The 24,627-nt window shown below is 42.9% G+C and overlaps 1 protein-coding gene across 2 annotated transcripts in view; it reads right to left on the bottom strand.

Moving 5' to 3' along the window:
* angpt4 (angiopoietin 4) overlaps positions 1-24,627 on the bottom strand; it is an 89,642-nt gene that overhangs the window by 4,159 nt on the left and 60,856 nt on the right. For both annotated transcript variants that reach the window (XM_067460421.1, XM_067460420.1), the window contains exons 7-11: positions 23,687-23,919; positions 17,751-17,863; positions 17,524-17,625; positions 13,224-13,390; positions 12,976-13,106 (exon numbers count right to left, since the gene is read on the bottom strand). In XM_067460421.1, coding sequence (XP_067316522.1) covers positions 12,976-13,106; positions 13,224-13,390; positions 17,524-17,625; positions 17,751-17,863; positions 23,687-23,919 — 746 coding nt within the window. The remainder of the gene's footprint in view (positions 1-12,975; positions 13,107-13,223; positions 13,391-17,523; positions 17,626-17,750; positions 17,864-23,686; positions 23,920-24,627) is intronic.

The raw sequence follows: 24,627 nt of genomic DNA, 5'->3' as shown, positions 1-24,627 counted from the left end.
GCACGTATCCGGCCCAGAGGGCGGGAGTGGCGTTTCGCAAGCCGACACTTAGAACGGGCACTTAGCGCTCCTGGCCACTGGGGGCGAGGATGCGGGAAGATACCGGCTCTACACGTAAGCTATAGAATCTAGCAAACGTGTTAGGTGTCGCCCAGCCCGCAGCTCTACATATGTCTGTCAGCGAGGCGCCTTGCGCCAGCGCCCAGGAAGAAGCAACACTCCGAGTGGAGTGAGCTCTTACACCGAACGGGCAAGGCACGTCTTGGGACTGGTAGGCCAAGACTATAGCATCCACTATCCAGTGGGCTAACCTCTGCTTGGAGACAGCCTTTCCCTTCTGCTGGCCTCCGTAACAGACGAAGAGTTGCTCTGAGGTCCGAAGGCTTTGGGTCCGGTCAACGTAAGCGCGAAGAGCGCGGACCGGACACAGCAAAGCCAGGGCTGGGTCTGCCTCCTCCGAAGGCAGCGCTTGCAGGTTCACCACCTGATCCCGGAAGGGAGTGGTAGGAACCTTGGGCACATATCCGGGCCGGGGTCTCAGGACGACGTGAGAGTTACCTGGCCCGAACTCTAGGCACGATTCGTTGACCGAAAGTGCATGCAGGTCCCCTACCCTCTTGATCGAGGCCAATGCCGTCAGGAGCACTGTCTTCATTGACAAGATTTTCAACTCACAAGACGCCAAGGGCTCGAAGGGAGGGCTCTGAAGTGCTCGGAGCACTAGAGCTAAGTCCCAAGAGGGTATCGAGGATGGACGAGAAGGATTTAGTCTCCTCGCACCTCTGAGGAACCTGACGATTAGGTCGTGCTTCCCCACGGACTTACCTTCTACTACATCATGGTACGCTGCTATTGCTGCAGCATATACCTTGAGGGTGGAGGGAGACAGCCTTCTCTCCAACCCATCTTGCAGGAAGGAAAGCACGACACTGATCGAACACCTTCGGGGGTCTTCCCGGCGGGAAGCGCACCACTCAACGAACAGGTTCCACTTCAGAGCATAGAGGCGCCTCGTAGAGGGGGCTCTAGCTGAAGCGATGGTATCTACGACAGCTTGTGGTAGTCCATCTAGAACCTCCGCGTCCCGTCCAGGGACCAGACATGAAGATTCCAGAGGTCTGGACGCGGGTGCCATAGCGTGCCCCGTCCCTGAGAAAGAAGGTCCTTCCTCAGGGGAATCGGCCAAGGAGGGGCTGTCGCGAGGAGTGTGAGTTCTGGGAACCAGGTCCGGTTGGGCCAATACGGCGCAACTAACAAGACCTGCTCCTCGTCCTCCCTGACCTTGCACAGAGTCTGTGCAAGAAGGCTCACTGGGGGGAACGCATACTTGCGTAGGTCCCGGGGCCAGCTGTGCGCCAGTGCATCTGTGCCGAGGGTACCCCCGGTCAGGGAATAGTACCACTGGCAATGGGTCGAGTCCGGAGAGGCAAACAGGTCGACCTGTGCGGCTCCGAACTGGTCCCATATCAGCTGGACCGCCTGGGGGTGGAGTCGCCACTCTCCCGGAGGTGTCGGCTGACGAGAGAGCTCGTCGGCTGTCTGGTTCAGCACACCAGGGACATGAATGGCCCGAAGCGACCTCAGCTGCTTCTGACTCCACAGGAGGAGGTGGCGGGCGAGTTGGAGCAGACGACGGGAGCGTAGACCACCCTGACGGTTGATGTACGCAACGGCCGTGGTGCTGTCCGTACGGACCAGTACATGCTTGCCACGCAGCGGCCCCTTGAGGCGGCGGAGTGCCAGATGTACTGCCAGTAACTCGAGGCAATTGATATGCCAATGCAATTGCGGCCCCGTCCACAGACCAGCAACTGCATGCCCGTTGTACGTGGCCCCCCAGCCCGTGGTGGAGGCATCCGTGAATAGCACAGCATGCCTGGACACTTGTTCTAGGGGCACCCCGGCCCGGAGAAACGAAGTGCTGGACCACGGGCTGAAGGTTTGGCGGCAGTAAGGAGTCACTGGGACCCGGTACTGACCGCTCTGCCACGCCCACCTCGGGACTCGGCCATTGAGCCAGCGTTGAAGCGGTCTCATATGAAGCAATCCGAGCGGCGTGACCGCGGCTGCAGATGCCATATGCCCCAGGAGCCTCTGAAAGAATTTCAGTGGGACCGCTGTCCTGCTCTTGAACATATTCAAGCAGTTCAACACCGACTGGACTCGCTCCTCGGTGAGGCGCGCCGTCCGGTTGACCGAGTCCAGCTCCATACCGAGATAAGAGATCCTCTGTGTGGGACAGAGTTTGCTCTTCTCTCGGTTGACCCGAAGGCCCAACTGGCTGAGGTGACTGAGCACCAGGTCCCTGTGTTCGCACAACTGGTCCTTCGACTGGGCTAGGATCAGCCAATCGTCGAGGTAGTTGAGAATCCGAACGCCGCGTTCTCTGAGTGGAACAATGGCTGCCTCCGCGACCTTCGTAAAGACGCGGGGCGACAGGGACAGCCCGAAGGGCAGGACCTTGTACTGATATGCTTTCCCCTCGAACGCAAAGCGTAGGAACGGTCTGTGTCGAGGGAGAATAGACACATGGAAGTACGCGTCCTTCAGGTCGATCGCTGCAAACCAATCCTGGGGACGGATGCATTGGAAAATGCGTTTCTGCGTCAACATCCTGAACGGGAGCTTGTGCAGGGCCCGATTCAGAACTCGCAGGTCCAGGATTGGCCGTAACCCACCCCCTTTCTTGGGCACAATGAAGTAGGGGCTGTAAAACCCCGTCTTCATATCGGCTGGAGGAACCGGCTCGATCGCGTCCTTCGCCAGTAGGACCTCGATCTCTGACTGCAAGACTTGAGCATCGCTGCTTCGCACGGAGGTGAAGAGGATGCCCTTGTACTTGGGTGGCCGGCGTGCGAACTGAATCGCGTAGCCGAGTCTGATGGTACGGATGAGCCAGCGAGACGGCCTGGGGAGACCTAGCCAGGCCCCCAGAGACCGTACAAGCGGGACCAACGGCACCACAGACGTGCCCGGGGTGGGGCAGCGAAGCGGAGTACTCTGGCCCGACTCGGGAGGCCCGGAGGCGGCCCGTAGTGTTGCCTGAGCACTCCTGGTTTGGACAGAGAGTGGGTGAGAAGGCCCGGGGGCGTCCTCGGAGCCCACTCTGCTGTCCACTGCCCGGAGGCAGGGAAGTGAAGCACTCAGCCCCGACCCGGAAGGCCCGTGGGCGGCCCGGAGTGTTGACTGAGTGCTCACAAGAGAGGCAGTGTGTGGGTGAGAAGGCCCGGGGGCGTCCTCGAGGCCCACACAGCTGCCCCCTGGCGACGGGAGGGTAGGAAAGGAGTGACAAGGCCCGTGGGCGTCGCACACTGCCAACCTGACCCTCTTGGGGCCCAGAGAGAGAGGAAATTGCTCTTTTGGTGAAAATGTGGGTACCGCTGGACTCCGGAGAGCCAGCGGCAGAGATGTTGTGACCAGTGTTGCCCCCCCGGTCCTCCTCCGGGGGGGTGGGAGGGATGCGGACATCATCTCCCTCAGAGCAGCTCCTCTTCTCCCTGGGCTGCCCGTCTCAGGGCCGCTTCCCCTTACGCTTGCCGGCAGGTTTGGCGGGCCCTTGGACGGGTTGGGCGGCCCCCTTGCGTCCGGCGCCCTGCTTCGCGGGTGGAGGCTGCTGCTTGGGCTTGGCAGGGGCGGAGGCGGACGCTGGAGGACGCCCTCGGCGACGAGCAGACTGGGGGGCTGCCCCGGGCGGCTGGGTGGAGGCAGCAGCGGGCCGCCGGGGCAGGATGTTTTTGATGGCCTCCGTCTGCTTCTTGGCCACCGAGAACTGCTGGGCAAAGTCCTCGATGGCGTCGCCGAAGAGGCCGGCCTGACAGACAGGGGCGTTTAGAAACCGAACCTTGTCCGAATCCCGCATGTCTGTCAGGTTCAGCCACAGGTGGCGTTCCTGGACCACCAAGGTGGACATCGCCCGACCCAGGGAGCGGGCCGTGACTTTCGTCGCCCGGAGGGCGAGGTCCGTCGCGGCTCGCAGTTCCTGCATAACTGCCTGGTCGGAACCACCCTCGTGCAGTTCCATGAGCGCTTTGGCCTGGTGGACCTGCAGGAGCGCCATGGCATGCAAAGCTGATGCAGCTTCTCCGCAGGCTGCGTAAGCCTTGCCCGTCAAGCCGGACGAGAACTTACACGCCCGGGAGGGGAGACGCGGGGCGTGCCTCCAGTCCGCAGCGGTCTTAGGACACAGGTGCATCGCAACCGACCGCTCGACTGGAGGGATCCCCTCGTAGCCCTTAGCTGCACCACCATCGAGAGTGGTGAGGATGGAGGAGTCAGTCGATCGCTGGCGTACGCTGTACGGCGCTACCCAGGACTTCGTGAGCTCCTGATGCACTTCCGGGAAGAAAGGCACCGGGGCGGGACGCTGAGAACCAGCGCGACCCGTCCCGAGAAACCAATCATCCAGCCGCGAAGGTTCGGGACGTGGTGGAGGGTTCCACTCAAGCCCGACACTTGCGGCGGCCCGGGCAAGCATAGCCGTAAGTTCCGGGTCAGACTCGGGCAACGCTGTCACACCCGAAGGGGGCAACGCAGCCGAGTCTTCATCCTCGGAACCCATTAGCTCATCCCCCGATGCAGCAACCGACATCTGGTCCTCCGCCGGAGCCCCAAAAGAGACGACTGGCGCTCCACGTGGGAGGTCAGCGCGCCCTTCCGGAAGCTCCACCGGTACAGTGGAGGGGGGAGGGGCCCGAGGAGCCGTGAGACCCGTCGGGTTTACCCTGACCGACACCCTCAGGTCCCCACCAAGGTCATCAGCCAAAGTAGTAGCCCTCTGCTTTGCAGCTGGAGGACCACTAGATCGGGGGATGGACGATGGTGTTCCACCTCTTCTGAGGTACTGGAGACGGGACCGCAACACTGCAATGGACATATTCCCGCAATGGGAACATGTCTCATCCACGAACGCAGCCTCAGCGTGCTGTGCGCCCAGACACGAGAGACAACGAACGTGTCCGTCAAGCGGAGACAGAAATCGACCGCACCCAGAAACACACGGCTTGAATGACATCTTGAAAAAGACGCAGGGTCAAACCGTGTTGCTCTTTTGTGAATGGAAGTTTGCTCTTTTAGTGCTGAAGCACTCAGGGAGATGACCGGCTCCACGCAGTTCGATAGTGCAAGCCTGCGTGAGCTCTCAGTGATATGTATGTGTGAGCGCCCAGCGAACCAACTGTAATGTGTGTGTGTAAGGAAACGCTCAGCGAACCAACAGCTCTTTGTACACTCTATCACTGAAGTGGACGGTTTCTCGCTGACGCGCCGTATCACCCGCACTGGCAAACTCTTTCACAGGAATATTCACGACTCGTAGTCAGAAAGCTCTTCGTAGAAACAGCAATGAAGACTGTTCGGCTCCGAAGTAGAAAGCGCTGATCTACCATTCCACTTCCTATTTATACCCGCGCTGCGGGGCGGAGCGTGGAATGCGTGATCGCATGCCAAATTTCATTGGCTCGTTGTTAGATGCTCGAAGTAGGATTGGTCTCTAAAGTAAGATCCCATTCGTCGGTTCAGTTCTGACGTACGTCGAACGTGACCGACTGAAAGGGAACTAATAATAGTACTTTACATGAAAAAGTTAGTTCAGGCAAGAATTCAAAAAACAAAATTCTATATTAAAGGGGTAACTTTAACTTTAGTTAGTGTGTAATGTTGCTGCTTGAGCATAAACAGTATCTGCAAAGTTTCAGCGCTGAAAGTTCAATGCAAACAGAGATACTGTCTTTTAAAGTTATGGCAGTTTATTGCCTACAAAAACGGCCGGTTTGGACTACAACGAGCTTCTTCCTGGGTTGGTGACATCATAAACCCTTGCTAGTCTCCGCAGATGTGACTTCTGCCCGTAATGGAATGGAAAAATACATGAAACTACATTTGGCCATCTAACCAATCTAAGACCATTGTGTTTTTCAGAGGGATGGGCTTCACAGAAGCAGGAAACACGAGCCATTCAAAGGACAGTGGAGACAGCGGTGTGGAATAAAGGTCAAATATACGAAAAATATGGCGTTTAAAAAAAAAGAAGTATTAAGACATGATATACTGTGCCCCATAAACACAACCAAGCCTCGAAAAACACCACGGAACGACCCCTGTAATCAGGGTTGCCAGGTTTTCACAACAAAACCCGCCCAACTGCAACTCAAAACTAGGCCAAAACAAGCCCAATCGCATTTTTAGGGGTTCCCTGGTCAATAAAATCCATTCCGGAGGGTAAAACGCATGTTTTTTGCCAGGGTTCCCTCCTAAAATGAGTATTTCCGGCACTAAATATAACATAATTGTAGTCACTTCGAACCCGCGGACATGAAAAAGAGCCTGCGGACACTGTGTTAAAGTAGCCCAATTCCGCGGGAAAACCGCGGACTTGGCAACACTGCCTGTAATACTTAATTCAAGCTTATAGGAAATTAAGTGTATATATCAATGTGATACAATGAAGTAAACCTACTCATCTTTTCTGACACTGGTGTGTTCCCATCATGCACTGGGGCATAAATAAATAATAAGCTTGATTTTTTTTGTTGTTGTTGCTGTTTTCCAGCCGTATTTACACTGTTTTATCATTGCTTTTGTTCTTAGGTTTAGTAACTTGCCATTTTGTGACATTTGGAGTTAATTGTCCATTTTTATGCTCAAAAACGATCCATAAAATGTTACCATCACTGTGAATTGTGCGCCAAATATTGAGGTCTCTGTAAACTTTGTAAAGTAAATCCCACTAGTTTTTTTTTTTTTCAGTGTATATAAATAATACTAAAACATAACGGGTCTTAATTTTACCCTGATGATTAATTCTTGGGATTTTGTTTATAAAGTGTGAATTGTTTTGATATTAAAAAATGTAACAGCTTACATTTTCTTATATTTTTCACATAAACTAAATGGCTTCAGAAATCTGAGGAATATTATGCATGATTGGTATGGACTACTTTTATGCTGCTTTTTGCCCCTTTTTGGAGCTTGACAGATTTACAGTACGCTTTCACTTCATGAAAAAAACTACCTGGAGATTATACCAAATATTTTATTTTGCATTCCACAGAAGAAAGAAAGTCATAGGGGTTTTGGAATGACATGAGGGTGAGCAAATAATGACAGGCTTAAAAATTACATCTCCTCAAAACAACCAAAGCCTTTGACCCGTCGCTCTCCTCTACATTACGTCTTTTTATTTTTCTCTCTCCAGTCTGTCAGTGTTTCAAAGAGCATGTTATTCCCATTGTGCGGTCGAAGTCTCAGCAAGAGCTGTCAAAGCAAACTGTGATTCTTCAATAAAAACCAGACTTTCACTCTTCAGAGAGGACACCGTCTATCTAACCCTGATTAAATCAGTATCACCTCCCTCAATGCGTGTTTGGTTTGGACGGTCCGCACAGATAGATCCATATTTCGATCTTTTGATTACCATTTGAAATGCAAACATAAAGGGCACTCCAAGGTCTCCAGCCGGTTCGACGGTAATTAACTCCAACAACTTTCAAAATCAATTGCAATGCATGCTATTAAAAAGCTGTTTATCTTGGAGCCCGGAGGTGTGGGATCTGCAGTCGAGTGCAGCCATAGAGTAAATTGTTTGGATAGCGGCCGGTGAAAGCAGGTCTGAACTCCGGACGTGTTTTACATAATTCTGTGACGAGGCTGCGTTTTCTTCGATTAGCAGAGGATCAGAGGGATTTCGCATGACCGTTCCAGGCCGCAATTGAAGAAACGCAAGCGAGAGGATATGAATGTAGATGGCTTGCGTTCAATAAGCGCTGGTGAGTGCCCATCTACAATCAGATTAGTCTTTATGTAACAGGTATTTTAGTCGAATGGATGTTTATAGGTATTTGTTCAATTCTGGTGATGTTTTCATCATCGTTCTTAATCTGATTTGGACTAAATGCTCCATCCGAAATCACATACTTCCCTACACGGCAAAAAATGCTTTTCTTGCTTAGTATTTTTATCTTGTTTCTAGTCAAAACATCAAAAAATTCTTACATTAAGAAACATTTACTAAACAAGGACAAATTATTGTCTTGTTTTGGGAATAAATAACTCAAAATTAAAAGAGTTTTTGCTTAAAATAAGCTAAATGATCTGCCAATGGGGTAAGCAAAATAATCGTGTTATCCCCATTGGCAGATCATTTTGCTTATTTTGAGTAATTTTTTCCCTAAACAAGACAATTACCTTTGCTTGTCTAGTAAATAATTCTTGCTTTAATAATTTTTAGATGTTTGGACTAGAAACAAGACAAAAACACTAAGTAAGAAAAGCATTTTTTGCTGTGTACTATATAGCATGTGACAAAAGAAGCATCGAATTCACAGCACTTGTAAAAGAGCAGCCAGATGACCTCCTTCTTCTGGTGAGATTCTGTGTGCATAAACGATGGACACTCCCATGAGGCCATGGGAGAGGATTTGTGAATGGCGGTAAAGTGACGTAACTGACACTGGTAGGTCACGTGATAATGACAACATGGCAAATGTAGCACATCCGGATTATATCATTCATACTCATATGAATATAGAACATACTTTTTTGTGGTCACAGGGTAAATACTTCAAATTCAAAATAAGTACCTGCTCAAGAGTGTATGCGATTTCAGCCAGCGTCTGACAAAAAACAATTTGAACAGCTTTTTGTTGGGAAAAATGCATGAAGCTAGAATAATTTTTGTGTTGTTGGCTCTGGACCCGGTTGCACGAAAGCCATTAGGTTAAGAAAACCCTTATTTTTTTTAAGGTTAAGTGTACTCTTAGTGAAACATGGGTTAAAGGACCACTAGAGGAACTTTAAGGCTGTCATTAAATATTTTCCCTGAATTATTTGAGTTTCCTCAAGTTCCCTTAAGTTCTGTTATGAATTGCAGCAAAGTCCTTAGTAACAATTTTGATCAGGGGATCAAAACAGGTCCTAGCCTTAAGTTATCTGCTCCTCAAACGCAGCGGATGATTTCATGTTTATCGAAGGGGAGGAAGTACAGATGGGCCTTTTTACCAAACAAGCCTGGTGAAAGTATGAAGTAAAACAGTATTTATTGACAGAAATAAAATTGAATAAACACTAATGTTTTCATATTTTTTCATCACTTCTAATGTGCCCTTGAATGAATGATCTCGTTTTTGTCTCGTGCGCAAGAGTGATTCATTACAGCGGAAGGATTGGGTGTTTTTCAGCCGTCGTTCACAAAATGTGTTTTTTGTCCATGATCCAGTTTGGTTTAGATTTCTTGCTTCCAGTTCTATAAAGCCAGTTATCAGACAGCACTAGTCATCGAGTCATGGCGCATCTAGGACACCGTATGCGTCATTCTTTATTTTTGTGCTTAAAAAAATCTGTGAACCTTATCACCTAACAGGGAAAGTGGCATTGATGCGTGAGCGCAATACAAACGAGCTGGACAAATATGTCATTTCATAAACTATGTGAATAAGGATCGTGACAGGATTTTGAGCATCCTTTGGTGTTGTAGCTGGACTTATCAAAACAATGTGTGAATATAACAAGCTATATCACTTTCAACATTTATTAGGCTTTGACTTTTTTTTAATTGAAGTGAACTTAAAACAATCTTCACATAAACCCATTATAATAAAAGTGAAAATTAGAGAAAATGTATTGCGTTATCAAACACCTTTTTTAACTGCATAAATAATAAATAAAATATAGATCCTTATTAAATTCTGTTCTCTTTGATGAACATTAATGACAGAATCACAGCGGCTGGTTTATTAGGCTGCTGTCACTTTAAGATCTGCCGCTGCCGAACATGACGCGGATCTGACGCTGTCAACTCTTTAAGTTCATTAAAGACGTTACTGAACTCATTTAAGATGCTCCTATGAGGATACTCCATAAAACTGAAATTTTGCCATAATTCTGTGTTATTGTTTGATCAAGCGTGTGTGTGTGTGTGTGTGTGTGTGTGTGTGTGTGTGTGTGTGTGTGTGTATGTGTGACCTGGTAATCCCTACGTTATGGGGACAAAATGTCCCCACAAAGATGGCAATATCCGAAATCCTTGTCCTTGTGGGGACATTTTTAGGTCCCCATAAGGAAAACATCTTATAAATCACACAGAAGGAGTTTTTTTGAGAAAGTAAAAATGCAGAATGTTTCCTGTGATGGGTAGGTTTAGGGGCAGGGCAAGTGTAGGGGGAAAGGATGTCCAGTTTGTACAGTATTAAATCCATTACGCCTATGGAAAGTCCCCATAAAACATGGAAACAAGACATGTGCGTGTGTGTGTGTGTGTGTGTGTGACATAGTCAGGACATTCACAGACGGCGTGTTCTCTTTGTGTTGTCGCGCTTGAATGGTTTAAAAGCATTTGTATGAATATGAGCGTGATCATATAATGTAACTAGTCAAAGGAAGATAGAAAAACAGTTCCTGCATTAATTGACTTACATATTTGTAACGCGTTAAACTGAAAAAATGTATTGCGTTCGTTAACAAGCTAATTTTGACAGCACTAATTATATTACATAATGATTGCAATAAATTTGAATTTTTAAGACGTAAAATGGGGGAATTAAATGAATCGATAAATCAAACTTCAAACTGTTTTTAATCACTTAATTTGAATGAACTGTCCAAACTAACCAAATTACTCAAATTAATTATTAAAGAAAAAGACTGCATGTTTTAGCGTGTAGCTAAATTATTAACTTTTTTTACAATGCAATATTAATAAAAACAGCTGTTTTTTTATGTGACCAACAGGCACAAACAGGCCCTTCATGTAATGGAGATGCAGATGCTCAGGTGGACGCTAGGGCTGACCCGATGAGAGTAACGAATGAGGACGTCAGAAAGACCATGGGGGTAGCACCGATTTTTTTAAGAAGAGAGGGCAGCGAGACTTCGATGGTATAGCCAAGAAGTCAGGAACAAGGAAGAGTCAGTAACGAAGAGGGCCATGAGTCTCAACCCTGAAGAAAAGTGACCCAGAGGAAGACCAAAGAATTGATGGATGGATCGGATAAAGGAAGACATGAAATATGATGCCATCGATCGGAAGAAATGGAGAGGAAGCTGCCGCAAAAAAGCGGGCCCCACAATACGACGGGACAAACGCTATGAGAGTGAGAGAGATATATGTGTTTTTATGCTGTACCATTATTCCTTAAAAAAAAGTAGCTGGTTAAATGTGGTGTCATGTTATTTTCGTTAAGTACTCCTCAACATGGCATCAGTGCATTCAATAATGCTGTTAATATTAATCAACCCAGATGCCAGATGCGGCGCAAGTGTTTTTTTGCTAGTTTCAGCCCGACAGTTATTATTTTCATGTCCAGTGCCATGTTGTTTAAATAGCAAATGCATTCGCGCCCATCTGTTCACCCATGGGCGTCTGGTCTGAACCAGGTGTGTGTTCAGGCGCATTGTTGGTGCGTTGCTATTTTGAGGAACTGAAAACGGCTGACCATGGACCAACAAAAACCTGCTCTAAAGTCAACTTCACAGTATTTTTGTGTTCTTTAAAGGGTGTGTTAGTAATGTTTGCATATAGGTGGGTGCACAACACATGTACACTCTGCTTATTACACACACAAGGACGCGCAGCAGAACAAAAACATTTTTATATATAAAAAATAAAAGGATTCCTCGCTGGAGAAGCGTTCAGTCTTTCCGCTCGCAAATTCCGCCTTGTAAAAGGTGAATCCGTCATGGTGCGAACACAACTGTCTTTTAAAGGGAATGGAAGACGAGACTCTGATTGCTTTATTGCACATTACACCCAAAACACACCCATGACTGTAGGAGACTTTTGGATCAAGCGCCTGACCCTTTTTTCCCATCGTTAAACTAGCAAAAGAATTTGGACACGCCCTAAGTGCACCATGTGCTCAGATCGTTAAAATTAGGGATGCACGATATTGGATTTTTGCCGATATCCGATATGCCGATATTTTTCAGCTCATTTTGGCCGATGCCGATACAGATGCCGATATATGTTTATTTTTTCCCTTTGTTTGGAAACACCACCATTTTGAGCAAAAACAATTTTTTTTCATTCTGGTTTCAGATTTCTGTGGTATCCTTACTAAAAGGATTCTTGTTGAAGATAAATAAATGTTAATGAAGTTCTTTTTATGATAAGAGTATATTAAAAGCTCTGAAAATAACAATAATAAAGTCAGTCATTTTTCACCCCAGATGCAGCTGTAACCTAAATATTGTATTTTTGGATTTAACGTTTGTGCACATGAAGTGGGGGTGGCATGACATCCATTGATGCTGTCTTTTAATTCTACAATTATTGTAGAGCTCCTTGGATTATTTTTCATCATCCATTTCGTAAAATTTTATTACAGATTAATACACTGTATATAAAAGTATTTAATTTACAAGTGTCATGCTTGTGATTTATGACATCATTACTGATTTGTTTATTCAGAACAAGAAGTAACTTCAATTTATTTGTGTATTCTACTTTTCATTGTATTACTGTAACAACAGCGCCCCCACTACATGTATATATAGCGGTCTAGCTGGAGGGCACTAGGACCTGGAGGAGCTTCTGCTGCTGTGGAGGCTGCCGCACGCGCTAGAGAGTGGGGAGACGCGATTGGGCTTGTTTTGGGCTAGTTTTGTTGTGAAAACGTGGCAAATCTGCTGCTGACGGTCACGTCCTTCTGTACGTGCATTCAGAATTTCAAGGCAGCATTTAAAAACAGTCAAGATCACTGTACATGCAATGTATTTTCTTGTTTTCACTTGAAGAATGACCGCAGTGCTGACATGGTCTCATCGCTGTAGCACTCCTTGCACACGTGAGTTATTGCAGGCGCATATCAACACGTTATCATATCGGCAAGGCATATCGGCATAATGTTTTCATATCGGCCGATGCCGATTTTTATATTTTAAGCGTTTATCGGCCGATTCCGATGTCGTGCCGATAATATCGTGCATCCCTAGTTAAAATAGAGCCCAATATGTTTTTGAGTGAGATAATGTGCAGTAGCTCACCTCCGGTCATCATGAGGGCGCACTTGCAAACGCACTTGTCATTGTCAGCGTCACGAGTGCTGAAGCCTGTGCCATTTGATGCTAAGCTACTTTGCTGTCCTGATGTTCCGCTGTAGCTCCCTATCAAAAGCCTGGAAAAAGAGAAAAACATTCAAAATTACGTTTAAGACATGTTGCCGAACATAATCACATGATCTGAAATATCTCATTAAAATGAGGTCCTATTCGATAAGGTATACAGGGGATACCTGTACTGCTGTTTTTCACTGGCCAGCTGAAATTTGTCATACAGTGCATAGGCACCGTTCTCCTCCCAATCCGTAAGCTCCACTCGGAGGGAGTACTGGGCTTGACTGGTGATCAGGTGAACAGCCTCATTACCCAACCAGTGCTCTCCGCTAGGATCACCAAATCCCTGTGAGAACAACATATAATGAAACTTATGCTGCGTTTGCTTCATCTTGTAAAGTTGGGATTTCAAACTTCCTATTTGGGAAAGCAATAAATCCGCCCTTGAAGTTGAGTCAAGTCACCTTGATTTATATAGCGCATTTCACAATAAAGATTGTTTCAAAGCAGCTTTTGTAGTGATAATAGGAAATAAATGGAAGAGAGATTGTTTTGGCTGTACATCAGCTCTAGAAAAAAGTTATTGTCCAGTTAAGTAAGTCTTTGATTGATTCATTTCTGTTGTAAATAATTAATAGTTGTTTACTCTGGGGCCACTTACACGACACCATTTTCAAACAAGATAGGAAGCTCTGAACATTTTACAACATAAGATTGCATATAGTTAATAATAACTTTAAGCGAGTAAAATCTCATCAAAGAGTCAAAGTTTCTTGTGCAAAATGAAGTAAATAATAATCTCTGTTGCCATTTTTCTTCTTTGTACTTCATCTTCTTATCACTTCACTTTATGGTTAGATATCAAGTAGTAATATCCCATATACGACTTTGAATCAAACACGGCTGTGGTTTCCTTGAAATAAATCGGTACACTGTCAGTCTTTCAGTACGTGTTTCCCAGAAAAGGGACTTATCGCTTTCAGCTTTTTAAATATAAATGTCATTTGGCACAAGATTAACAATAAAGGTGGAAAATTGCAGTATTGATTTCCACTGCTTTTCACAGAACTGCCAGTTTTAAATCAATTTCAGCATATTTAATCATTTAAAATATCAGCACAATGTGCTGCTATTAAATATACAATGTGCCAAACATTTCAGCTACTGCCAATGATGCCAATCTGTCACATACAATTTTAGACTCTGTGCTTCATTGTGCTTTGGCCAGTTTTTGAGTCTGTGTCATCACAATTATGTCAAGCTTTTAATCAAGTCTTCCCAGCACAGGCAGAAAAACATTTCTTAAATGACATCATTATCTTTAAAGGGGTCATGTTTTCCTTGAGCTTTTGACATATAAGAGGTCATCATACTATTTAATATAAGAATATAAGTTTCAGAAATGAAATTCTCCTTGTTAGTCCAAAAACAGCTTTTATTGTAACCAAGCCCAGAGAACGGTTTGTTGTGGAATCTGCCTATTTATCGGTGAAAGACCGCATCTGCAAAAGATCAATCCCTACTTTTTATCATTGCTCCTTTGGCTCCGCCCACTGGCGTGTTAGTGAGATGACGAGGAGAGAAGAGCGATACAGGATCACTGCACTAAAATAACATCACCTTCCAAAGGATCCTAATGCTAGGAATGAGCTGATTTATTCTCATCAATGTGAATGTCTCAGTTGAGCATTATTTATTTGTGTTCACTACATTTCACTGTGGATTCTTTGGGAAATCAGTCGCAGTTTCTGTGCAGACTTTGCAAAAAGACTTTTACGATATGGACTCGACAGTAATGCCACAACATGTGAGTAACCGTGTTATTCTAATGCCTGATCTGAGACCAGTGATTTCTGATATGTAATGATTCATGTACAGTCAGATGTTCTTTGTCTGTGTGTCAGTAAATCAAACAAGTGACTAAACGCTCAACTTCACATTGTTTCTCTTAGTAGATGAAAATAATCTGTTATTTAAACTGTGATTAAATTTAAAGAAAGCGATCAAAGAACACTCCTTTACAATCTCTGGAGCTGTCAATCAAACAGCGCGAGTTTATCAGTAACTGAGGTCTGGACTCGACAAAACTCCCGTTATAATCAACAAATCTCTTATTTACATTGTGATTGCACTGTTAGTTATGATGAAAGCATTCGTGAGAGCAGAAATCGAGTTGCAATGATGAGATCACGGCATTCATGAGCTCAACATGTCAATAATCATCACTGCAACCTTCATGCCACCATCTAAATATAATGCTATAGATATAAATATAATGCCATAATCAACACTTTTCATGATTAGTGAACCTTTAAGCTGTAATAGTAAAACGAGTGAGCTCCAATGTCTGTCCTCCCATACGGAAATGTAATATATGTACATATATGTCCCTATATCCGAGTAGTGATGTCATATATGTTTCATATAAGGCAATACATTATTAGCGCATATATACATTCTCATGATATATGAAGATATAGGTTTATACCATGTATGAAATACCCATAGAATAATTTTTATATATACATATATTAAAATTATTTATATGATGATTTTTTATATGGTACTGTATGTTAATGCCATATATGTAAACAATATATGTCGAATTTATATATGTAACTTTATTTAAACATAATATATGCAAACATTCAGTATGCTTGTATAGGATTTTATATGGATTAATATAGTGGTGTTTGAATCCTGGCATTTCATAATTTGGTTTTGGCTCAGGCTTCTGACATTAAAAGCTCCATGTGTGTTTTTCTCCCCATTGTAAGTGTACAGTTTGAGCATTCGCTTGGTCTCGTGTGAGCATCTAGTTTTGCTTGGGCAGTATACACTCTTTTGTCCATGTGTTTAGGGTTGTTTGTTTAACATGCGGCTTGTGCTCATGGCGTGTACTTTCATGTTTTGTTCTGTGTAGCATGTAACGGTTACTCTGGTACATGGGTGACATTTTTCATCCTGTCCTCTAGAGGGCAACGGAGGGAGGAAGTGGTTTTAAGGTTACGTGTAGCGTAGAGGAGAGGCATGGCAGTGGAGCATGGGTGAAAATGCCTGGAATCACATTGTATTTGAGAGTTAAGTGAATTGTACATTCTAATGCTTTACAATCTTGTTCAAATGCACATTTGTATGTACCCATAAAAATGTTAATTCATAGTGTTTGGAAGTTTGCAGAGAAGCTTGCAGAGGACTCTGTTATGGGGCTTGAGTGCACTGATACCTACTTCTGACCTGTGTTGGATTGTGCCAGTGCCTAATCTAGTATTTAGGATTGTATATCTTCATTGCCTGCTTGGACTGGGACTTCTACAACACTCATATAAGAGACTTGCATTGCAGACTGTATATCCTTTTCCCTCTACAGCATTTTGAATTGTTTGGTACTGTTTTTTGTTTGTGTATCACTAGTATTTTGGGTTTGGAATTGATTTACTGTTTATTTGTTTACTTATAGTGTTGAGCTTTGATATTCACAATGCTGTCTTGGATTTCTGTCCATGTGCTAATTGTTACTATGTTATCTCATTCAGTGGTTAAATAGATACAATTTATTTTCACTCTCTCATTGAGAATCGTACAGTTAGTTTGAATACAAACTATTGGCAAAAGTGAATTCCCGTTTTTTTGAGTATTTCTTATTGTATAAAAAACTAAGACGAGCCAGTTACAAGCATGAAGGGGTTTGATTGTTTCGATTGTTTATTTTTGAAGTCTAATAAAAAGCCCATTAACCTCTGCACCCTTGAGTCCTTCATCTCTTGCCTCACCTGACAATAAGTAACATTATAAATATTTTATATTTTAAATGTCATTTGTTTTATACATAGTATAGATTTTAAGACTCTACGACATTTGACAGTGATAATGATTTGTCACATATATAATTTAAACATATATAATATGTGGACTAAAGATATATGTCAATATATGAAATTTCTGATGCTGTGCATATATGTGCATTTATGTTTTTACTCTATATGAGCATATTAGGATATTTCATATATGAGACCTATGTGTCAATATATGTATTATACATACATTAACATATATAATATATGGGATACATTTATATGTCAATATATGGAATTGTTCCAATTTCTAATATGTTTCATATATGTTTTTACTTTATATATCACATATATCGCATATATTGATATTTCATATATAGACATATATTACATTTCCGTATGGGCTGGCTTTTATACTGAAGTCTCACAGCAGACAGAGCAAAAACAGAGGCTAAAATCAGGGTAGGAAAATTAAAATTTTTGATGTAAAAATCATACAAACATTATAAGTGCACCCCAGGAAACATTATAAAACAATACAGTTCATGACCCCTTACATGATCAATGAAGAGTTTCATCATTGTCTACAAATGTAATAAGTAACATTTGTCTGTACAACGGCATGCTGTTACAGTGTTCAGTCACATGTAAATGTTATGTGATTTTTGGCTTTATGTCCACTCACCAGTTTGTATTCTTTCCAGCCTTTCTGGAAGTTCACACTTCCATTAGCTCTGCGTTGGAATACTGTCCAGCCACCTCCACTTGTCACCATATCACAAAAGACCTGTCAGAAGCATATGATACATCTCAGTCTCACTCTCTTACATTTGCGCTGCTCCTCGTTCTGTATGTCACAGCCAAGATATATCACACTGATTCCCCATACTTGTGAAAGAACGCATCCCACACCTTGGTTGGCTCCGTCATGTCTCCGATGTAAATGTGGTAGACGCCGCTGGTGTTATGACCAGATTTATAGGCCTCGGCACAGTCTCTGAAGCGCTGCTCATCTGTCGAGAAGCCTGTGAAGAAAAAATATAGTGACAATGGGGTTCAGAGTATGATGTGAAGGTAAGAAACATAATCATCCAACAAAAGGCCATTGTGGCATGGTCATTCTAGAGTAAAATGTGTTACTCTTGTGTAAATCCAGCACGTGTCATCTGTACATTATTTTATTATAATAAACGAAAATATTTTGACCCAAAACCCAATTTTTTTTTTTTTTTTGTTGTAAAAATTGAGTGTTCATCAGTGTGGTCTAAGACCCTAGGACTTCTGTCACATTTGAACCACGAATACACAAAAAAATTGACCGTATTCTAGGAGTTTTGTCACTGAAATTTTAAAAAGTAACAAATCCTTCCCTCAAGAGTCAATTTGACCCCTTTTAGGAATGAATGAAATGCTTCAGTACACATATACCCCCCCCAATGCTCAAAATTCAAACTAAAAATGCTAAAACTTTACCAAAAATTATTTTATAATGTCATAAATACATGTGTATTTGAATACATACTAAAGAGAAACTGACTTTAGGACCAAGCAGAACAGCTCATTTGCTCCATACAGAGCTGTAAGTGTCATGAAATGTCACACTATTTCCCCCCCACAAGGTCCGCAAAGACACCCAATGCAAGATATTCTGAGCTGAATTAAAAGGGTTATGCATGAAATTGTGTTATTTTAAATTTAAGTTGAAAGAATGTGAAGAATGTGCTTAAATTATTATTTATTTATTGATCAAATCTAATAATTTAAAGGTATAAACTAAATAAAAAAATAACCCAACATTTCTAAAATCAAAATAATAATAAGCTTTCTGGACAAAAAATGTTTTGTAAAATTTTAGGGCTTGTATAATCAACAGAAATATATTCCAGGATAATTCCAGGCTTCTCTTAAAACTTCACTGATCCAGAGCGATTATAGTTAATGATATGCTAAAGCCCCGTCCACACGTGACGTGATTGGTTACGGTGTTGACTTATGATTTTGTACATGGTTTATCTCAAAACATATTAAAAACTTTACATAGGAATATAAACAACATTAAAAACTTGATTTTCACCACAGGGGGACTTTAAACTTATTTGATTGCAGTTATTTGCTACGTTTTTAATTTTGTTTTAGTTTAAGTGAAAGTACTCAAACTTAAACTGAAGATTAACAAAAACGAATAAAACATTAAAAGAAAAATATATAAAAACAAATTCAAAATAATGATGATAAAATAGTAAAATAACATTTGTGTTGAAACTGAAATTGACCTTATTAGCATAGATAGAAAGAAGGTGACAATGACTTAAAGGGTTACTTCACCCCTTTTTAATATTAAACTATGTTCCCTTAACTTAAACGAGTTGATACACACCTCTCTCGTCTCAGTGCGTGCACTTTATCTCTCTGACGCGCGGTGACGATCTGATAGCATTTAGCTTAGCCCACTAAGCCCAGTTCATTCACTATGGAACCAAACAGAGATCAAGTTAGGAGTACCAAACACCTCCATCTTTTCCCTATTTAAATACAGTTACACGAATAGTTGAACGATCAAGTATGGTGACAAAATAAAACGTGGTACTTCTCTAATCGGATTAAAAAGGAGAACTATAATGTATGGCGGATTCGCACTTCTGAGAGTACTTCGGCTCGGCGCAGTAAAAAGTCCCGACCGAAACAGCTTTCCTCACATTTCCCTCCCACTCTCTCATTTCTGTCAATAGGGAGATGTGAGGGAAGATGTTTCGGCCGGGACTTTTTACTGCGCCGAGCCGAAATACTCTCAGAAGTGCTATTCCGCCACACATTATAGTTCTCCTTTTTAATCCGATTAGAAACGCGCCACGTTTTATTTTGTCACCATACTTGATCGTTCAACTATTCGTGTAACTGTATTTAAAAAGGGGAAACGTGGAGGTGTTTGGTACTCCTAACTTGATCTCTGTTTGGTTCCATAGTGAATGAACTGGGCTTAGTGGGCTAAGCTAAATGCTATCAGATCATCACCGCGCGTCAGAGAGATTAAGTGCACGCACTGAGACGAGAGAGGTGTGTATCAACTCGTTTAAGTTAAGGGAATAACATAGTTTAATATGAAAAGTCAGTGAAGTATCCCTTTAAAATAACAATAAATATGTGTAGTGCAGCGCTAAACCAGCACATTTAGCACCGGGCCTAGATGAACAGCCGATGATGAGTCGTTATGCAGTATGATGTTGGTTTTTGTGCTCAGACATCACATGCTAAAGTTGTGGATTCACCACACATTGTGACACAACCAAACACATTTTTTGTTTCTCTTGTCTAAAGAACCAGATTTATATTCCTCAACTTTTCAAATAGAAAGCTAGTGGTCTAGTTTTGGGATGAGTCATTTAAACATTAAACACAATGTGTTTGTTCATCTGAGAGAGAGCGTTTATTTTTAAAATGTCGGCACATTTGGTTCTTCGAATGAACCTCCACACAGACAAACATTTATAAAATGACATGTCTTCTGTCCATATAAAATGCTGCAGTCTTGATTTAGCTTATCAGTGTGTGTTGTGACGCATGTGAACTTCATCCAAGACATGAGAGAACGCTGCCAAAGACATCACTAGCGAGAGCTTATCCCCTCGTTCTCCATGAATCACGGCTGCTCGATTTATCATTAGTGTCACGGTCAATTAACCAAAACTTTCAGGTCATGTTAAGAATCTGCCACCAGATTTAAAAGCTGTTGTAAGCCCAAGATTCAGACATGACTGTCATTCTCAGACAAGTAACCTTACATTAGAGCTGCACAATTAAACGTTAAAAGATTGCAATCTCGATTCAAACCCCCACGTAGTCTCATTCCTAAACGATTCGCAGTGTCTTAAACCTTTGACAAAATCACAGCGAACATTCAAACCTGCGTTGGCGCTGCCGCTGACTCAGAGCGAGCAGTGGTCAGGTTTAGGTATGAAACAGCTTCACAAATTTGATATTATCACAGAAGTACTGGCATTAAAGTTTAGAGTTGGATATAAACACTGATGTCTATGGAAGCGTCACTGATTTGTAAGGTATCCATTAAATTGTTACACCTGTAGGTGGCAACAAGTAACTAGTAAACATGTATTTGTCATTGAATCATTCACTCAAGTTTCTTTTTTTACAGAACTTTTCTAGTGGTTGAGATTGAGTGATTGACTCGTTTTCTTTCCTCACAGACAGTGAAATACTGCAGCGATGCCACAAGCTAATCAAAACATTAAAATCAACATGAAATGCATTTTTGATAATATGTAATATTATCAGAAATGCTGTATTATGACACACTTTCCAGTGAAACAGGCCTACTAGCAACCAGCAGCACAGTTGCGCTTTAAAGGGATACTTCACTGCCTTTTCATATTAAACTATGTTATTCCCTTAACTTAAACGAGTTGATGGCGAGAATAGCACTTCTGAGAGTACTTCGGCTCGGCGCAGTAAAAAGTCCCGGCCCAAACATCTTCCCTCACACCTCCCCCTCACTCTCTCATTTCTGTCAATAGGGAGATCTGAGGGAAGATGTTTCGGCCGGGACTTTTTACTGCGCCGAGCCGAAGTACTCTCAGAAGTGCTATTCCGCCACACATTATAGTTCTCCTTTTTAATCCGATTAGAAACGCGCCATGTTTTATTTTGTCACCATACTTGATCGTTCAGCTATTCGTGTAACTGTATTTAAATAGGGAAAAGATGGAGGTGTTTGGTACTTCTAACTTGATCTCTGTTTGGTTCCATAGTGAATGAACTGGGCTTAGGGAGCTAAGCTAAATGCTATCAGATCGTCACCGCGTGTCAGAGAGATTAAGTGCACGCACTGACAGTGCGTTAACACTTTTAGTTCGGTTCGTTTGTTTAGTTTGGTCCGGACCAGAAAACAGAAACAAACATAATAGTCCTGGTCCGCTTAGCGTTCACACGGGCATTTTTAACAGCGAACCTAAAGTTACCGAACCAAAGGCACAGGGAGACGCTCACAACCTGATTGGTCGGTTTATATGACGTAGGAGCTCGTTTACCGAACATGCAAAACAATGCTGTGTGCGGATTACACGCGCGGTTATTTTATGCGTGTACATATGGCATTATTTTTTTACCAGAGAACTCATGAAGAGCTCATGAAATGTTCACAACATTCAAAACAACGCTGTGTGCTGGATTAAACTTGATCATTTTATGCGTGTAACACATATGGCATTATTTTTTTACCAGAGAACTCATGAAGAGCTCATGAAATGTTCAAAACAACGCTGTGTGCTGGATTAAAGGCGATCATTTTATGCGTGTACATGTGGCATTATTTTTACCCGCTGAGAACTCATGAAGAGCTCATAAAATGTTCAAAACATTCAAAACAGCAGCAGGATTTCCTCCGTTGTGCAGAAAAGAGTCGGGCGTCTCTTATGCAAAAGAGATGACCGTTCTGTCGTCTGTACCTGCTAATAATGGGCAACACAGGAACTTTGATGAGAAGAGCCAGGTATGCTTTTTGTGTGTTTTTATAGCATTTTCGAAACATGCTCGTCAGACCAAATATTGATGAGGCTCTTCCTCGTTGCTTCGTTTGCCCTCTAACGTTAAAGTTACTCATTTTGGATAACGTACACCGATCTTTCCGCGTCGTCAAATCAGCTGCATTATGCGTGGCATCTTGTGACATTATACGTCCGGTTTTTGGTCCGTTTACATGTCTTTGGTCCGTGTTGTGTTCATATATCAATCGAACCGCACCAGAGTTCGTTTGGAAGCGGACCGAGACCCATCTTTTTAGCGGTCTCGGTCCGCTTGTTTGGTGCGCACCAGAGTTCGGGTGGCAGCGTTCACATATGTTCAAATGAACCGCACTAACCGAGCAACCGCACCAGGGTTCGTTTTAATCGAACCAAACATGACAAGTGTGAACGCACCCTGAGACGAGAGAGGTATGTATCAACTCATTTTAGTTAAGGGAATAACAGAGTTTAATATGAAAAAGCGGTGAAGTAACCCTTTAACATCATGCACTTATATGACATGATAGACAATCTAGGTTACTGTAGACTAATATCCTCTGATAATATTTAACAATTTACAATGATAATCAAATGCATTAAAATTACAGTATATGTTTAGAGGCTTGTGTTTAAAGCTGCAGTCCGTAAGTTTCGGCATCTCTGTTTGAAACCTGCAATTGCAGTTATTTCTGTAATTATCATCTTTACATGGGCTGTGCATCAGCGGCTCTGAGCGCGAATTAAATCTAATGTTTTGAAGAGTGTGTGTGGCTGTCAGTCACCGCACCGTTGTAGATACTGATCACAGTACAAAATCACTTGGAAGGATGACCAAAATACGAATTTTCCCAGCAAAATGTCATCTGAACTAGCAAATAAAATGTCTGCCTCGAAAACGCGCTGCCAATGGTGATTAAATCTAATCTTTTGCTTTTGACTGCGGGTGGATCTCCAGTTGTCTCTGAAGATTGTTGTTTGGACCTTTCTGGATTACAATCCACCATCAAAAAGATTTAATTATTCCAGCTGCTGTGAGAAAAGGCTATAAATGATCCGCCACCTGCAGCATCTTCATATGCGATAGCTTACTAGCCAGACTCCTCTGTTATGTGTACGGACGTGACGTAATGATGCAAAGATGAACGGCGCTATGATCAAATTTCCTATGGAAAACTACCATTACCACTCAAATTATAACACATACAAGCTTACCGTTGTGAATCAGGTAAGGAGATAGTTTTGAACATTGGCTGGATCTTTTTTAACCAAAAAAAAAAACAAAGTTTCAGAATGCAGCTTTAAGTATATATTGTTAAAGTTGTGTGCTCTCACCTGTCCCAGAAGACACCATGCCAATAAGTGTGTGTACAGACTTCATGAGCTGCTGATGCTGTCTTTGCAGGGCTGAGTTGTTGCTGCTGGCCGCTCTCAGCTGTCTCTCCAGAGCCGTAATGGCAGCTGTCTGTCTCTTTACCAGGTCCTGCAGTCGCTCTTTCTCCTCCTTCATGTCTTCCAACTCTGTCCTCTGCTGCGACTCCAGGACTAGGACCTTACTCTCCAAATGACTGGTGGAAACAATAATGAATTCATTATTAACATTAAAGGAGACCTATTACGCCTCTTTTACTTTTTATTACATGTTGTACACAGGCAGAATGTGTTTGTGAAGTTTCAGCTCAAAATACACCACAGATAATTCATTATACCATGTTGTATATGCATATTTTTGGAAGGAAAAACATGTTTTCATGCATGCATCTTTAAATGCAAATGAGCTGCTGATCTCCGCCCCCTATTCAGAAGAGGGAGGAGCCATTACAGCTCTTGCCTCTGATACCCTGACAAAAACTAAAACCTTTGTTTGGTTTCGATTATTATTTTTATTTATATCACGGTCGCGCTCACATGGCATTAAGGTTCTCATGAAAGTTTATAATCTGCATGCGTTTTATCACTCTAATGCCTCTAATATCACTCTAAACTTCTGATATATTTTTTTCTGAGCGCAAAAATGGCTTCCCGTGAGGATTAAACTAAGATCTCTTTCACGTCTTATTGCACTTAAACTGTAAAATACACTCAAGGTTATGGCAAAAACACACAAAGTTTACATAAACACAGTCAGTTATGTCTGTGAACATAAACAGCAGGGAAAGAAATTGCATGTGTACATTAGATCTGTGGATTAAAGTGATAGCAGTGTAATATATAGTACCTAATGCTATATACGTATATACTGTTAATATGAATCAAAGAAGAAAAGATAAACATAA

Source organism: Pseudorasbora parva, chromosome 12, assembly GCF_024679245.1.
Source record: "Pseudorasbora parva isolate DD20220531a chromosome 12, ASM2467924v1, whole genome shotgun sequence".
Lineage (NCBI taxonomy): Eukaryota > Metazoa > Chordata > Actinopteri > Cypriniformes > Gobionidae > Pseudorasbora > Pseudorasbora parva.
This window is presented reverse-complemented; position numbering and strand designations above follow the sequence as displayed.